At 43.4% G+C, this 17,844-nt stretch overlaps 1 protein-coding gene across 1 annotated transcript; it reads right to left on the bottom strand.

Moving 5' to 3' along the window:
* Positions 1-450: 450 nt before the first annotated feature.
* On the bottom strand, positions 451-15,672 carry LOC115768285 (ankyrin repeat and BTB/POZ domain-containing protein 2-like). Its single transcript, XM_030712827.1, has 6 exons — positions 15,554-15,672; positions 2,897-4,781; positions 1,869-2,829; positions 1,426-1,789; positions 1,028-1,355; positions 451-966 (listed from the first exon to the last, which is right to left on the bottom strand). Exons 1-6 carry the CDS (start codon positions 15,670-15,672, stop codon positions 727-729), a joined length of 3,897 nt encoding a protein of 1,298 aa, XP_030568687.1. The 3' UTR covers positions 451-726.
* Positions 15,673-17,844: the final 2,172 nt, after the last annotated feature.

A 17,844-nucleotide genomic window follows, 5' to 3' on the forward strand; every position in this document is an offset into this window, starting at 1 on the left:
ATTTGCAAGGAAAGATCGAGTTTATTTCTAAAGAACGAAAACTCGCTCTGCTTCTGCTTCAATATAAAACCTATATCAAAATTCAGTTCTCTGAGCATATTTCGAAGAATATAGGAGCGAAATTCTCCAAACTTAATTTGTTAGTTTTCCGCTATTCGAAAACTTATACTTCTTTGATACTTTCACCCCTTTCCCTCAAAATGGAGCTATGTTGTACGTACATTTTTGGAGTCATATTGTTGGGCTTTGGAATTCGCATAAATTTGGATATGTATGCCCTCAAAAATTTCATAAAGATCGGACAGTAAAAGCCGAAGAAGCACTGCCGCGACGTAAGCTGCGCATCAAGCGCATCATGTTGTATGCATCAAAATAAGCAAGAATGTTGGTAACGGCAGCCTGTGGCTGGGCTCAGGGTATATACATATATTGTTTCAGGTTTTATTTTTCATTTAATGCAGAAACAATTTCAACTAACTACAGGTTTGCTACAGGACGCTCTAAGCTGTACCACGTTAACTAGCATTTAAATTAACAGTGCGCTGAACAAGTTGAGAGTACAAAATACAACTACAAGTATTTAGGGATAGGTCTAGGCATAAGGGGCGTTATAATACATACGAGTACGAGAGCTCAGAGAGATTCGTTAAAAACAATGCAATAAATATGACATAAGCAGAACATATGCTGTATGTGTTAGTCTGGGTAAGGAGCGAGATGTAGCCGCTACTTCTTGACAGGCGTGGCCGGCGGAGAGCGATAGACGTTGACCAACCCACCAGCATTCGGCTTGCGGCTCTTGAGTCGCTGCTGCAGCGTCTGGAGCAGGCCGGCCAGGACATCATGATTTGGTATCTTCTTGGCAAACAGCAGACGCTTCACTGAATCATCGTAGGTCAGCAGTGCGACCATATTCTGCAGCAGAAAGCACTGGCAATACTCCAAGAGATTGTTGGCATTGTAAACCTGTGAGAAAGAACCCGAGTTGGTCACCAGCTCCATGTGAATGATAATAATAAGCACCCACCTTAGCATGTATATACATGGCGACCACATTGTCCACATCGACCATCTCGGAGCAGCGCGCCTCTGTGTAGCGCAGCAGCGCCTCCAGCTGAAAGAAGCTGGCGGCAGCCATCAGTTCGAGCACATCACCATGGGATACATCCAGAGCACTGCAGCCGCCGCTATATAGAAACTGCATGACCAGCTGGAAGATGTGATAGCGTATATCATTGATCTGGACAGTGGGCGTGCTGGTGGCATCGCTTAGCTTGGCACTGAGCATGCTCTGGAATCGTGGCGAGGCCGTGACCAGCACTATCTTGTGGCCATAGAATATTTTACCCTCGACGCTGCAAGAAAAATATGTGAAAAGTGGACGTTAAAACTAATCCAGATAACTTGATAGGGCTGCTGCCATACCGAAAGGTGACATCGCTTAGTTCCGGATTGTTGACAAACTTTGGATCGATGCGTGTGCCCTGGACTGGCTGCAGTGGCGGCTGCTCTTTCAGTGGATGCAGCGCCTCCCAGCCAAAGCATGTGGCAAAGATGTCCGCCAGCAGCAGCGTGGTGCCTTCGTTCTTATTGCGAAAGATGTTGAAGAGCAGGGGCAGGCACTCGCTAACAAACTGGGCGCTATAATCATCGGGGCAAACCTGGAGAAAGTCCTGCAACAGCTGATCAATGACCGCGTCCAGTCGCAACTCGTGAGCCGCCGACAGCGCATGCATCCAGCAGTGCAAGGTCCAGGGCACACCCAGCTTGCGCAACTCTATGGTTATATCTGAAATGGAATAAAGAATATATTCTTAGCATTTGTGGAGGCTGTTTTCGTTTGGGTTTTCTTTTGGTTTACTGCTCACCCAAGTGATTGTTCTCGGCGCTGTGGTACATGGCCTCCTGGAGTCGCTTGATCTGCGTCTTGTTCAGCAGCGGCAGCAGATCTTCCCCAGCGACTGTGGCCGCGGCAGCGCCAGAGCCACGCACACCCACCACATCGCCCTCGGCGAGCATCTCCTCCAGCGAGAGCACATCCCGCGTGCCCGGCGACAGCGGATGCGTGAGCAGCTTGCGCAGGCACGAACGATGCCCATGCGCTGCCGCCACGGAGATGGCACAGAAGCAACCCTTCTGCGCGGCACCCGCAAAGCACAGTGTGTCCTTCTGCTGTGTAGACAGGAAAGCATTGGCGCCATGCGCCAGTAGGAGTGCCACCATCTCCAGATTGCCTGTGCCCGCGGCCAGCTGCAACGGCGTCAATGTGCACTTCTCCTCGCTGCTGCGAGCACCGCCCTCCACCTTGCCGCCGCGTTCCAGCAGAATGCGCAGCGCCACATAGTTAGCACGGCTGGCGGCAAAACTGAGTGCCGTCCAGTGTTGTGTGTCCGGCTGTATGGCCGGATAGCCAGTGCTTCCCGCCGCCGGCACCTCCACATTCGGATCACAGCCGGCATCGAGCAGGGCATGCAAGGCGACCTCATCATTTCGTATGCTGGCAATCATCAGGGCTGTCAACCCGGCGCTATTCTGTGTATCATAGCGTGTGGTAGGCGGCAGCAGCTGCGCAGCTTGGGCTAGAAGCTCGGCGCGACCCGTCAGCAGCAGCTTGAAGGCGACACCAATGGTGGCACGCCTGCCCAGTTCCGAAGTGTCCTCGCCAATACTGCTCACGGCCGGGGAACTGGAGCTGGAGCTGCCAGTGCCAGTGGCGCTGCCACCCTGGCTGCTGCCGCTGCTAAAGTGCGTCTTCTTTGTGGGCAGCTCCTCATCATGAGCCACAGGACGTATGGGACAATCCACTCCGGGCAGCAATAGACGCGCAGCCTGCAACAGGATGTAGATTGGGTGTGTTAGGACATAAAACACTAATTGAAGGTGTGCCTCAGCTTACCTGCAAAATATCATCCTTGTCAATCATCAGGCCATTGCGGTGCTCAGCGTGCGCCGATGCCACTCGCAGCCATTCGGCCAGCGGTGGGAGCACCACGTAGGCGCGTTCATAGCACAGCTCCTGGACGTTATGGGTGCCACTGTTGGGTGGCGCCTGGCCGGCCGTTGAGCTCTGGGCAGCCAGCTCAGTGTGCTCCAGCTGGGAGCAGCGCATAAAATAGAACAATGCACTTAGCGCCGCATTGGAGAGGGCGGTGGCATGCTGGAATTCCTGCTGTGTGCGCAGCGCCTTCTCCTTTAGCTCGCGTATGCTACCCACACAGGTGGCCAGCGAAAAGGCGCTTGCCCAGCGCGGCATGGCCAAAGCGCCGGAGGCAATGCGTCCGGCATTCAAATGTGCAAACGGCTGCAACAAGCCCCAGAAATCGCCAGAACTGGCAATGCTCTGATCTAGAGCCTGGGCAGTGGTGCCACCGGCACCGCCGCCGCACTGCAACATAATCTCCTCGAGCAGATTTTCAATGCCAGCGCACAGGTAGACGGCAGCGTACTCGTGTATGAACTTGCCCAGCCGAGCATCGGTCATCCATCTGAAGAAGCTGCCCACCGACAGCTGTAGACCGGCGCGTGAGGATTTGCTTTGCTTTAGGGCGCTCTCGCCGGGCACTGCGAACATGGCGGCGGCACGCAGGCACGCCTTGGTGCAGGAGTCGGCAAGTGTGGAGCAGAGCACCACCTTGAAGGCGCCGGTCACCTCCTGCTTGGAGCACAAACCCAACCCAGCCGAGAAACGTTGTATCTCCCGTGCGATGCGCACCAGAGCACGCTGCAGCAGATAACCTAGCCGGGAGATGACCTCTACGGACGCATGCTCCGCCTGCTGCTTGCAGCGTCCATTCCGCAGCACACGCATAATGCACTGTTGGCTCCACGGTGGATGCTGCAGCTCCACGAGCCGATTGTGCGAGTCCACCCACACAAACTCATCCGCGCTGGTGCTGGTGATCACCGTCTCCAGCGACGAATAGCGTCCCAGTCGCCTGGCCGGCTCTGAGCTCTCCGAGCCGGCGCTCAGGCTGCTGTAGGTGCTGCTGCTTGTCTGGGAGCGCATTGTTAGCTGTTGTATGGCCAGCTTTATGTCCTCCAGGCCGCTGCCGCTCCAGGGTGCTTTGCCGGCTGGCATTATTCCACGATGGCGTCTCGAGCGTGTGCTGCGATTGGTAACACCAGCGGCCAGCCGATCCTCGGGCAGCGGTCCCAATGTCAAGCCGCCCGCTGGCGAGGAACTGTGCCCGCCCGTATCCGACATGCTAGCATGGCCTGAGCTACGATTCTCATCCGAGGAACTGTGGCACTCCTGCACCCGCTGCAACGCCCGAAACTGTTCGTGCTGATGCGTTCGCGGCGCCTGCGTCGTCGTCGTGGATGTCGGTATTCCCAGCGTGGGCCGACTGGGAGAGCTTTGCAGGCTGCCGCTCAGCTGCGGTGGCTGAGACTTTACTGGCGTACTTTGCACCGTCAGCCTAGCGGGTCCGGCAACCGCACGCTGCGGCATTGCCGTCTTGGAGATGGGCGAAGTCAGCTGCTGATGCTGCTGCAGTGGCAAGGGGCTGGTTACCACTGGTAGCGCATTCGCTGTTATCTTATTTACATTCACAGGCGCCTTGTTCGGCTGCTGCGCCAGCTCCTTAAAGACTCGCGGTGCTGGCGTTGCCATAGCCACCGCATGGCCACCACCGCCGGCTCCCACTTGTGGTGCTGCAAGGGCTGGTTGCGCCTGTTGCTGTATCTGCAGCTGCGGCTGCGGCGGCACCGGCACTGGCGGCAATCCCGTCACCTGTGCGGGCGCCTGCTGTCCAAAGTTTGGCGGCAAGTTGCCCGTGGGTCTGTTGAAAGATAAAAGACATTGACTCGTAAAGTATTTAGTCAAACTGGACTTAATGTATGTGAAAGGAGTAAATTAGTACAGTGAAAACAACTCTAACGGACACAATTATGGGCTTTTCGTTTCTGTAAAACCAGCACGAAGCAGGCTTAGCTAATCTCCCTCTGTTAGGTGGACACTTCTTGAGCGGACAACAACTTCCCGACTACTTTTGTCTGCCCAAGTGAATTTTCCTTGTATACACTATCTGGTAACAATCGGTTTGTACTCTCTTGCCCGTATTGCCTTAACCACCCCATTCCTATATGGCAGGGAAGATGATTCGAAAACAAGTCGATCGGATAATTTAAACGAAAATGGTGAATAAACGTAGGCCAATTTTTCCCAAAAATGTGGATATTGCGTACCAAAAATCTAAAACGTCTTCCAATATTTTTCACAAATATCTGATTTTAAAACTGGCGGGAATAAAATAGTGTATTTATTTTTTAAGATATTATAAGCAAAATTATTTGGAGGGAGCATTATGAAAATTTCCGCAAATACGAATGGAATTTTTGGAAAAGCGCATTTTAATTCATTTAGACCGCGTAAGCTCATATAACAATAGCTGAAAATGGGCGTAAAGACTTGCCTTGATTATAGGTTTAGCTACTTGAACATTACGATAGAGACTATGCATGAGATAATACTTTAGGAAATATAGATATTTTGATCGATGATTGAGGGAGTAAACGATGTTACATTACTATTATATTTCCTTAAGATATTTCTAACAAAATTGTTCTTAAAGAGTATGAAACTTAAAAGAAGCTTACGCGAAACAGAACAGAAAAGTTGAACTTTATTCAAATGTATCTTTGCTTGACCCATTTGTGAGCAGCAGCCCATCAGTTATGCAACTAATTAGAATACATCTGAATTTGTAGAATTTGTCAACCCAAAAGTAAACAAAGCAACGCCTAACGGTCAAGGCAGCTGCTGTCATATACTATGTGATATAGGTAGTATATCTGTCATATTACCGCTTATCTTTCACACTGTCTTGACAATCTACTTGGTCATCTTTGTATCTGTGTGAGGTTTGTATTTGTGTGTATTTGAACGCAGAGCGCGATCTTGGGCTTGTGCTGGGGCTTGAGCTTGAGCTTGGGAGGTGGCACCTAATTAAAAGCAGAGTTACGATCTGGAGGCCGTTGCTGAGTTTGCGTCTTTTTCAGCGAAAACTTTGTCAAACGCTTTTTGCACTATAAAGAGCCAAATCGGGGGACTGCGACTCACTGAAGCTGTTTGCTTGAATAAATACTTGTCCGTATTATATGATGTTCTTCTTATTAACCTGCTTCGATCTATTAAATAATTATAAATTGGATGCAAATCTGCATTTTTCATATAAAATGTGTGGATAAAACGAATAATTCAAGCGCACAAATGCGAGACTGACGAGTAACTCAAAGGTTCTCAAGCACGTTAGAGTATGCGCAATTCTGTGTGCTAGCCAAGATACACAGTAAAGTTTCCTTTTGTTTATGAAATTGGGTTGCTATTCGTTCTCACATTTCTGCACTGTCGTTGGCTCAGAAGAACATCAACTAACTGGAAAAAAAAAAATTAAGAGCCAGTTACGACCATTCATTTGCATGGCGCAAAGATCCAAGTTAAATCGTTTGCTTTTATTATGATTTTTGATTTCATGCTGTAACATAAAACTTCGTTTCTATGTTTGATTGACCCAGAATTTAGCAGCGTTTTTTTTTTTTTTTTGAAAACTGCCCATTGTTCTTTTGGATAGCAATGGACAATGTCTTGCGCTAAATACGATTTATGGCTTTTGGCAGTGTCTTACAATGCTTTGACATGAGCTCATTTAGCGAACTGTTTTCTACACAGAGACGATCAGTGACCTCTCGGAATTATTCACGAAATCCGAATATAATATACAAACATGTAATTAGCTGTATATATCTTTGGGTGCTGACAGACAGATTAGTGATGATCTTAAAAAATTCCACCCACAACTGTGGAAAATATGTGGGAAAAGTCTCTAAAAACTCTTTTTTTCTACCCTTCGATTAAATTAAAAATGTATTTTCAAAGTTTTTTGTTAATTTTAATTCAAGAAGTGTTTCACACTTTTCGATAAATTCACCGTACTTGGTGAAATATGAGAATCGTCTGTAGCTCAATAACCTACAGAAATAAATAAAAAAAATCTTGTTCCAGCGACTTTATAAGACCTACCTCAAGGGAAGAAGAATGCATGCATTAAGCATGAAAATGGGTGTCAAAGGTTGCAAGGGCATAAGTTAAATTTCCTAAACTAATTAACATATCATAGACTACTCAAAGGACTTATATTCAATTTCTTTTTTTTTTATACTTAGATTTTCACTCTTACTCTCATATATATATATTTAATCAACTCCCTTTTCATGCAAATGTTTAACAAAAAAGACTAAATCCAAATGTTTTCACTTGCTAGTCGGGGCTGGGCAAACCCTCACAGCCATGGCTTTCACAGCTCAAGAATATGGGAGCCCAGACAACAATTGATGCAAAAAAACAACAACAACAATAAAAAAAATGGGCAAAAAATAATGGCAAATCATTTGAAGTGCTTTTCACTACCGTCTCGCAGCGCGTCGCCACTCCTGAACGTAGCTCCAATCGCATGAATCTGACTGACTAGCGGTCTCCGCATCGTGGCCAGGGCCAGAGACGCTGTCATCATCATCATCATCGTCGTCGTCGTCATTATCATGATCAGCTGCAGTTAGTTCGCTGTTGGCAGCATCGGATTTCATTTGGCCAACAACGGCCAGAGTTGGCTTTGCCACTGTTTCCACCAGCGCACTGGCGCGCCGGTAATTGCCTTCAATTTTGATATTAATTACGCCATTCTGCACGCTCTCAATGTAGGGCGGCAGTTCATCATCAACGTTTGCCTCTGCCTCCGCCTCCGCCGCCACCGCCGCCGCCGACTGGGGCAGTTCCAACTCCTCCACCGCCTCTAACGCTATTCTCGGCTCCGTCTCTGGCCTGACTTTGTCATTGGCCTGCAGTTTGTGGGACATCTCCTGCAGCAGCTGTGAGTGGAGACTGGCTGCATCTGCGGGCAGTTTCGAAGCCAATGCTGCGGGTGGCTGCTGCTGCTGCTGCGGCGGCTGCTGAGCTCGATTCATGGAGTCACCAAAATAGATGACCACTTTGTGATTTGGTTTAACCTCGCGATCACCCAGATTTCCATTCCCATCACGATCCTCTGCCCGCCGGCTCTGTGTGGCCGCCCAGTCGGGCAGCTCCTCGATGGGCGTGGGCGATGGTGTCTGCGCTGGGCGTGGCACATCGCGCGGCTGCGACTGACACATTTCGCTATTGCGCAGCGATTGCGGCTGAAAGTTCTTCAGCGAAATGCCGCGTCGCCGCAGTATGAAATTCTCATTGAGCATGCGACCCAGCAGGGAGCTGGGAGGCGTTCCCTTCCCAGCCAGCTTCGACTTGGACTTGGCGAGCAGCTGTTGCTGCGGAGGCAGCACTGCTGACTTCTTGGTGCTTAGCTTATAGTCGCGTAGCTCGCGGCACAAACGGCAGGCGCAATCTTTGGTGCAGTACATATCGAAGTTGGGTTGGATTTGATTTAAATTAGGTTTAAATTTACAAGTTTTCTGAAAATTTTAAATTTTATTTGCTGCGCGGCATTTGGTTACGACTTTTGCTTTGGTTTCATTTCACTTTGCGCAGAAATTGCGATTCTGGCATACACAATTTAATACACCAAATAATAACAACAATTATGCAAATTATAAATTTTCATTGCTCTAGCGCCGTGCGCAGCGTTGCGTGGCCGACGACGTACGTATCCAAAGCTGTATTCGAATCCGAATCTGTGTCCCGACTCCGAATTTTCCAGCACTCGACTTTTGTGTTCTCGATAAACACGTTACCGTGCGCGTTCACACTTCAAGCTAGACTGAAGCTTACCAACTGCCAGCTGGTGGTTCAAAGCCAGCGCGGCGGCTGTTGTTGCTGCTGCTGCTGCTGTTGCTGCTGCCGCTGTCAACGCCAGCATCGCTGCCGAGTCATTGTCTAAGCGCGGCAACGTCTGTTTTTCCTGATTTTCACAGAGTGTAGCGTAGGCCTTTGGGGCCCATGCCACCTTGCAGGTCTTTGGCTTGGGTAATTTCAGCTGCCGTGAGTTGTTGTTTCTCAGCTGTGTGACCAAAACAATGGCACAACTGTAACATCCAACAGCCAGTGGCAGCAGCAGCAGCAGCAGGCAGCAGGCAGCAGGCAGCAGCAGCAGCGGCAGCGGCAGGCAGAAGTAACAGCAGGCGGAGATTTACTCCAGGGCAGAGCCCATCAGGTCTGCGTAGTCGTATTGAAAGCGATATTGTGGCTTCCGAGTCACTGCGACTGCGATGGTCATTTACATACAACTCAAATATTAATGAAGTACTCGGTGTACTAATAAAGTCACAGCAAGTGCGATTAAAATATATTATTATCTGAATCTTCATTTAGCTGGCTAGAACTTCGGGAATAGGTTTATTTAAAATAAAATTAATTATTTAAAGACAATATATAGAAAAGAAAAACAAATATAAAGATTAAAACAAAATTGTTCTTCATTTTTGTTTTTAATAAACTAAGCCCCGGACCTCGAGCTACTCTCCAATATGATTTTCGAATCACACTGCATAAGAAAATTATAATATTTAATTTAAAAAAAATAAAAAAATAAAATAAATAATAAATCAGGAAAACAAAAAAGGTATCTAATACAATACTATTATTAATATTTAAATCAAAAATCTCAGAGAATTAAGGAGAATATAGACACATTTCATACCCAAAAATATATACACTCATAAACCATTTAATATAAATAATATTTTATATATTCAAATCAAATATCTAAGAGAAAAAGAGAGCGTCAACTATATCTAATAAATAGGATTTTTTTAAATATTAAATATAGTTAATATACATATAAAGTATCTTAAAGAATTTGAGTTAGAAATCAATAAAAGTTAAAGAAAAGAGAGAAATATTTTTAAATTTTCTTCTATATAAAATAAATTTATTTTGTAACGTATAACAAATTGAATCAATAGATTATCTTAATCAACAGAGCACATAACCAATAGATCCTCTTACTTTGTTTTTTTTTAAATAACGCATAAAACAATTAAAGCCAAACACTTCCTGGGTCATTTTTGTGTACATTTCCCATTTAATAATAATTATAAAAGGCTCTTTATAATCTTTGCCAAGTTACCAACAATTGCTCATCTCTATTCGTAGGCTTTTTGAATTTAATTATGTACAACCGTTGAGATGGAGCGGAGGGGGAGGGGGAGGGGGGAGAGGGGGGGTTAGAGAGCTGTGGCCTGGGACGCACTCGAAGGTTATACAATCTTGACACTTATCAGATCGTTTTGCTAGCTTCCTTCCGCGCCGAGGCCCAAGATCACGTTTTGTGTTCTGAGCATGTGCAGACACGCGTTGGTTCTTCAAGATACATCTGCCAGATACATTTCATGTGTAGCGTAGATAAATTCGTTAGGCGTAACCTGCTTCTAATGATTTATACCAGCTCATCTTGTTGATATAACGGTCTTTTGAGGTTTTTATTGGACAGAGCTACCCACACGAACTTCTTTTGTGAGCTGTTCTTGAAGAATTACTGCGATCGCATCCTAGGGCCTGCTGTCAAACCACAAAACGAGCCCCATCGCAATTAGAAAGTCATGACCGATCGGTGGTCATTTGGTCAAATGCCAGTCAGCGCATTCAAACCGAAAGAAAACACGCCCATGTAATGCGGAAAAGCGTTGGGAGACTCCACTGTACTTACACCCGCACTCTTGGATTATACAATAATAACTTTCTTCATTTTTTCTGGCGTGCCTCCGTTTCTAGTCCAACCTGCTGGCGTTGTTAATTATTAAAAACAAAAACAAAAAAATATATATAAGCATTATGTTGCTCGAAGCAATTTGCGCATTAAAAAGTTTAATTTACGGAATTGTAATGACAGACTATAAATAAGTATGCTTACACCCATTAAGCACGCCAGACCCGAAAAAGCAAAAGTATGGCAGAGAGTTTAATGTAATATTTGCGTGTTTATTAAACAAAAAGAAACAAAAATAGCTCAAGTAAGAATGCTCTAGTCGGGAGTAGTCGACTAGAAGCTACCCTGAACGCAGCAGCTGTTGCAAAAAATGCATTCCTGACTAACATTGGTGCTTAGAGTCCGATCCTTGTAAAATTCCCAGGCAAGTAAACGTGTAAAATATATTTTAATCGATGTCTAATATACGAAAATCCACATACCTAGTTTGGTGTGTTTAGCTCGTATATGTTATATAGTTTTTTTTTTATTGATACAATTAAATTGGTAAGGGATGTGGAAAAGAAGGCAAACTTGTATTGCGTATGGTATAGTATCTATATCTTGATAAGAGTGTATATTTGAATTTTCAACTCGATGCATTCACAGAGAAAGACCAACAGGCGGACATGTCTATATAGACTCAGCTCGTCTCCTGATGAGGAAAAAATATACTCTTCTGCTGCTTGTTACATACATTTGGACGAACGAGTATACCCTTTTACCAATTTTCAATGGATTAAGGGTATCAAATGTTGAAAAACTGGCCAAAGGCGGCAACTGCAGCTCAAAGCAAAACCCCAAAAACCTATTAAGTGTGCCCGGCCCTTTGGGCTGCAGTTATATACGAACTATAAGAAACTATTCAAAATATGTGTGTCATTTTATAGTTAAGGCCAACTAATGAGATTGCAGTCCGTTGCGCCAAAGGAACTTTCGTTTTTCAAGCCGTCATTTAAACAGGAAATTGTGTTTCGCTGAGGTTTTAGATTGTAGATCATTAGAACTCGCACTCTGTTGGCCATTAATAACTTGGTTGCGGGATCATTAAGATATAAGACAATTTTAAATGCTAATTATTGTTAAACTTCTGTCAAGGTTAGTTCGGGGATTAAGCTGAACTTCTGTCTAGTTTTTGCCAATAACAAATTTAAAAGAACTTCAATTTTAAATCTAAATTTACAATCTGCGAATACATTGTCGCTTTCAACACTTCGTTGACACACATCGCTTTTCGTCTAGTCATGTATAGGAACAGAAAAACAGAAAACATTTCCAGATACTTTCTGGGACGTATAAGTGTCTAGTAAAATGCCTGCGGACTTACACTTTTTCAAAACAAACGCACTTGGATCTTAAGATAGACAAGATTGTTGTCCAAGTCGTAAAACTTACAGTAACTTGTTTCAAGAGTAGAAAATAAAGGCTATTCGTATGAATTCTGAATTAAGTAGCTTTTCTTAGATAATCGCTACCATTGATTGTCGGATTAGGCGTATTCGCTGCATTGTGGCAAATATTTTGACAGCAAATACTTTAATTAATCATTATCAGTAATGCCGACCATTGGTAATTCCGCACATGATTAGTCGAATGTACATTTTTTGTGTACAATTCCAAACAGGAAATGTAAAAGGGGTCAAAGACCACAGACTTTGCTGTGCGTTGTGGATGTTTTGTTTATGCAGCTAATTGCAGTGGTTATATAAAGACTTTGTTTGGCTCTACCAAAGCAAGCAGGTTGAGTAGTATAAGGCACTTGTTTTCATGCCCTTTTAGAGGGTATTATCATTTTGTCATGAGTTGTGTAACCACATATGCTACTCCATAACGTATTTATATGCTTGTTTATTAACAAAAGCCGAGGTACAGTTGTCTGTTTAAGATTTTCGGCAAGAAATTTGATTAGGTCTATCATATAGATGCCATAAGAACACTCGGTCGAAGATTAAGTTTTTTGTACTTCTCGCATGCGAATTTTTTGTCTTTCAAAATATCTTAAACAACAAACTTGGCATTAACGAACTTTACCTGTTTCTTACATATGAACTAAGTCCGTGAAGCATCGGCGCACTTAATCTTATTGCTCTATGGAAAGAATGGTTCGAAAACAGAAAACCTTAGTTTATTTCCAGCTAACTCAGCACTTACAAGCTCGACTCATAATCTCCTCACCTATCTGCAAATTCTGTCAGGGTATTTAATATTTGGCTTGCAGATGCCAGCCGTTGTTACTTGTTTTATTTTATCATTATCTGCGCCTCTTATGAAACACACCATTTTATACATTTGTAGCTATAACCCGGCCCTATCATTACAGCTGCTGACGCTTGTGGCACCTGATTTGAAGATTTATAGATAAATATGCGCTGATTGTGCGGATAGGGCGTTAACTGGATTTCCGCAATTTGGCCGCCTTACATTAGCCACATTAACCAGCAGCAGATGCGGTCATTGGATGCGACTGGGTACGCTTCCGTGGGGCCCCAACCTTAAGTCCCATTTGGCCTCAACGACTTAATTAGTTGAGCGAGTGACGTTGCGACGTCTGTCATTCAGATATCAACAGCATGTGGCTAACTGGGCAACAGCTGACGGCAACTTGCGTCTCCCACACTTTCGCGTCTAGTACTTATTTCATGTTAAAATACCCTGTACACATCAAATAAAAAAAAAGGCATGAAGAAGAAACTGAACCAAGCAGCTAGCTTAAGCAATCTGCATAAAAGCTGAAAGCTTAACAGATATATGGGTAGCTTACATGTAGGGTATCTTACACTCTGGCAATTGCGATGAAAGCATGCCGACTTCTTTTTTTCTTTCTATCAAACGATTTAGTTTGTTGTAGTAGATACTCGCATTTTGACAAACACTAAAAGTATCTCACAGATACGTATGGGTATGTGCCTTAGCTTTTATATATGTGTATATGTATGTATATATATGTATGTATATATATATATATATATTTATGTATTTGTGTGCGTGAAAGAAAGTGTTGGCACTGGGCACGGGCTTAGGCACAGACAAGGTAACAAAGGTAACAACATTTTCACTTGCCTCATGTCGACGTCGCATTTTTAATGCTGCGCTGAAGATGCCTTAATAAAAAATGTAACAACTATGGGGGTTTAATGCCCTCCGCTCCAGGCCTAGGCCCAGACCCAGGCCCAGACCCCAGACGCCAGACGCCAGACGCCAGATACCGTGAGGCTTGCCCATGCCTGTTCCATTGTCATTGGCGTAGATGTTGATGTTAACTTGGCTGCTATGGATACAGATACAATTTGTTGATGTTGTTGTTGTCGATGTTGTTGTTAGCTGGCGAATTGTGTGGCGAATTTTGTGTAAATTTTTCCTATTTCAGTTCGTTTGCTGTGCATTATTATTGTTGTTTGCAGCTAATTATTCACATTTGGACATTTTCACTTTCATTTGTGTGAATTTCTACTGTCATTTGTTTGTTTGTTACACGTATTTCAAAACTTTTAATTGTTTGTCCATGCAAAAAGTTTCCAAAATGCCAGTCATATTTCGGCTTCCTGTGTAGATACATCTAATACACACGAGCACACACACACACGCACACACACAGGTGCCTTCAAAGAGATTTGAAATCTGCAATTGTTGCGGCTTTGTTTGATTGAGAAATCGCGTATGAAAATTGAAATATCTTCAGCTTCAGTTGCACTGTAATTGAATTAATTTGTTCGAATGGCTCTCAACTTCAAAGCGAAATATTCATCCTCAGCTTTCATAACTTTGAAGTCAGCTAGTTTTATTTAGTTTCATTTATCAATTTTTGGCACACATCCGGCGACCAAATGATCTGCTGCTCCATTCGTCTGACACTGCCAACTGCCGCATTAATTTTCCCCAAATTAACCTTGACCGGCTTCACAATGCCACTTCAACAAAAAATAAAAGAAGATATCTAGACGCGTTGTGCCCGTTTCTTCTGCTTTTAGTTCAGCAACAACAATCCTAAGATTTCCTAAAAAAAACCGTCTGCCGTTTGCCATTTGCCATTCTTGCAACGTGTGCTGTGGTATGTGGTACTACTTCCGAAAAGAAGTTGACCGCCCTAGAACAAAACAACACAAAAGTTTATTGTCCATTCAACTTCGGAGGCTTCACGCTTTTGTGCACAATTGTGCATGCAAGTGTCCAAGACCGAAAATAGTAGCCATTGTTTGGGTGAGACACTCGGTCGGGTCGGAAACAATAGAAAGAGACAAAACCAGCAAAGAACCAAAACGAAAGAGCTATCTATTCCTGCAATTTCTATCGAAATTTACATACTCTTGCACAGAGTCTAGCAATTGAGCAAAGCAATTTGTAATAAATATATTTTAATCATAAATAACATAGACAATAATTTTATTTTAAATGATGTACTGACCTATTTTATTTCGTTCATTTAAATATTATCTTAAATTAAATAAAAACATTTCCTTTCATTTATATATGAGCAGTATTCAAATCTTTTTCGCTTTTTGTTTCTATGGTGAACAAAAAAAAATTAAAAGCTTTGAAATTAATAATGAAAAATAAGTCTATGAATATAATATGTAAGAACATGAATATATATATAAGAACTAAATACAAATAAAGTTGAAGACGATCTGTGTTCGCATCATTAGCAGTAATTCATCGCATGTATCAAATAAAAAATATTGCATACTTTTAGGCAGTTTTCATATTTTTAAAAATCTAACAAAGCGCCATCTAGCGTTCGTTCTTGTGTGCTTGTCAGATACTCAGAAACTTTCATAAAATGCCAAGAAACGATGTTATTATTTAAAAAAAAATCGCCTGGCACATAAAACATATAAAATTTTAAGCTAGATATAACCATCATACTAAATATGTCTTACCTGCGTGGCTTTGGGCGCAAAATCTCATGATTGGCATCTGTTATGCATAGCGGACTTAGTGCGCCTGCCAAATGTGCCACACCCACGCGCTCCGTATCCCAATTGTGGCGAGTGGGCATTTTCTGGAACAGCTTCTTGTATTAAGTATTTAAAGGAAAGCCAGTTGCTGCATTTTGTTTGCCCTGCAATTAAGTGAAAAAATCAAAGAACATATTAAATATTGATTTCATTTGATCGACAGGCGCGGACATTCAGTGGGAAATCGAGACTGGAGTCCGGTCGGTTCTACAAATTAAGCAGGCACACCGAGTGCAATTAGCCGCTGCCAACGTCGTCTCCACTTCCTCTGCTCATAATAATTAAGCCAGCGTTGTCAGAGAAAGCCACAAAACAAAGTAGTCACCAGACGGTGGCAAAGACCCGAGTCTGTGATTGAGACACAGGAGCTAGCGGGGCAAACTGTAGCAGACAGGAGGCGGACGGAGGGAAGCGGGATTGGTAACATTGCGTGTTTTGCGTCATTGCCTTGAAAGTTGAACGTCTGTTGATCGTCTTGCTGCTCTATAAATGGTTACTTGTCTGGTGATCTGGCTGCAGGTGTCAGCCAAGAACTTTGGAGCCACATTGGCATGCAATCAATGCCGTTCGATTTCATTTCGTTGGAAATTGTTGCCGGGCATAATGCCAGATATTTCTGCTATAAATGTTTTGTATACCCAGCAAATCATACCAAAGCACACGAGGAATATTTCATTTCTGCACAAACAAAAAATACAAAGCAAGCTCTCAACTTTGATTAAGTTGAAAGAATTTCCAAAATGTAAATGAAAAAAAAAGTTTGTTTTTTATATTGATCAGGGCAGCAAAAAAATCAACTATTATTCGTGGTTCGGTTCACGGTGCAGACTAGCGCTGCCTTGCGTTCACTTCGGTTCTTGAACCTAGTTTTCCTCGATGCAAGTTTCTGGGTATCATGTTTTCAAAATTGCAAATCGTTAATATTTTCATAACCAAATGGGAATATATTTTTATGCTTAGCTATATGCAATGGTTGGGGCTATTTATTTCTGTTCCTCAAATGTTTATAAATGGGATCGCCTAAAGGTTCGCTCAATGGAAAAAATAAAATAGAATTCAGGATCCCAACCAGATGAGCTTAAAAATCGGCTTGCTCCCTACATATTTACAGTCATTTTTTATTCTTATGCTCTCTATAACCCATATATACTCAAAATTGTTCACTTATAATTGACTTTTATCTACAGGGAATCAGTGAGCCGAGCAGTCTCCATTGTAGCTGCCATACTTGTTGTGTGATGTAGCTAGTTTCTGTTATCGTTCCCGGTAAAAATGCTCAAGTTCAGGAAAAAAGCAGGGCTGCGTCTGCCTTCTGTTCTGTTTTCTATTGAACCGGCTGAGACGATCTTATCGGAAGTGCCCAAAGGGGACGTATGATAGGTTGTATGGTTGTGTAAGAGTGCGATGAGAATGCATTGTCTAGTCTTTATGGCAATCCAAACAGACTCTAAGCAGATGCCAATGTATCAGCCTTTCAGATATTGGTTAGCCATACGTTATTACTATCCACACTGCTCCATGATTAATGACTCGTGTTAGTCGCCTCCAATTGACCTTGTTGCCATACACAAAATTTCATAATTTGTGCCGAACTTCATTTTAGATTGTGCGGGCTTCCGCCGCTCGTGTGTCTGAAGAGCACTACTGGAGTTTACATTAACCTCGCTGTTCTTTTCTTCTTATTTGCCCAGCCTTTGACTCTGCGGCCCTTTAACAATATCAAAAATGTTGATTTTTGGGGTCAACTCTTCAGTCTTGGAGAGATTTCTTTTATAGTTTCTTATTGTTTGTTTATGTCTTCTTTTCTCACAGCACATCAATTAACTGTGCTGCTGGACAGTTGATAATCGAATGAACGTCGATCGATTAGCCCCATATAAATAGCAGGCTAAACTGCCGCTCCACGGATGGTGTTTGGCAGATTATGGCGCCCGGCGCGAGAGCTCTGTGAACTCCATTCTGGAGTCAGTGATATCAGTTTACCAAGTTTATGGTCTGCTAGCCGTTGCTATTGAAAGAATTTCCTTAAGTTTATATTTCGAGCTGCATTTTCAGTTGATAAACGAATGTGGTAAGACTACCAAGTATTTTGATTATTATATATTAAAAGATTATATTTCTTATGTTATTCAAATTCATGCGAGCATATACTATGGATAGAGTTTTATTCTACACACAAGACAATCTTTCCGAAATTATATGTAAATATGTAT

This window comes from Drosophila novamexicana, unplaced genomic scaffold (genome assembly GCF_003285875.2).
Source record: "Drosophila novamexicana strain 15010-1031.04,08,12 unplaced genomic scaffold, DnovRS2.1 tig00000009-arrow-pilon, whole genome shotgun sequence".
NCBI classification, from domain to species: Eukaryota; Metazoa; Arthropoda; class Insecta; order Diptera; family Drosophilidae; genus Drosophila; species Drosophila novamexicana.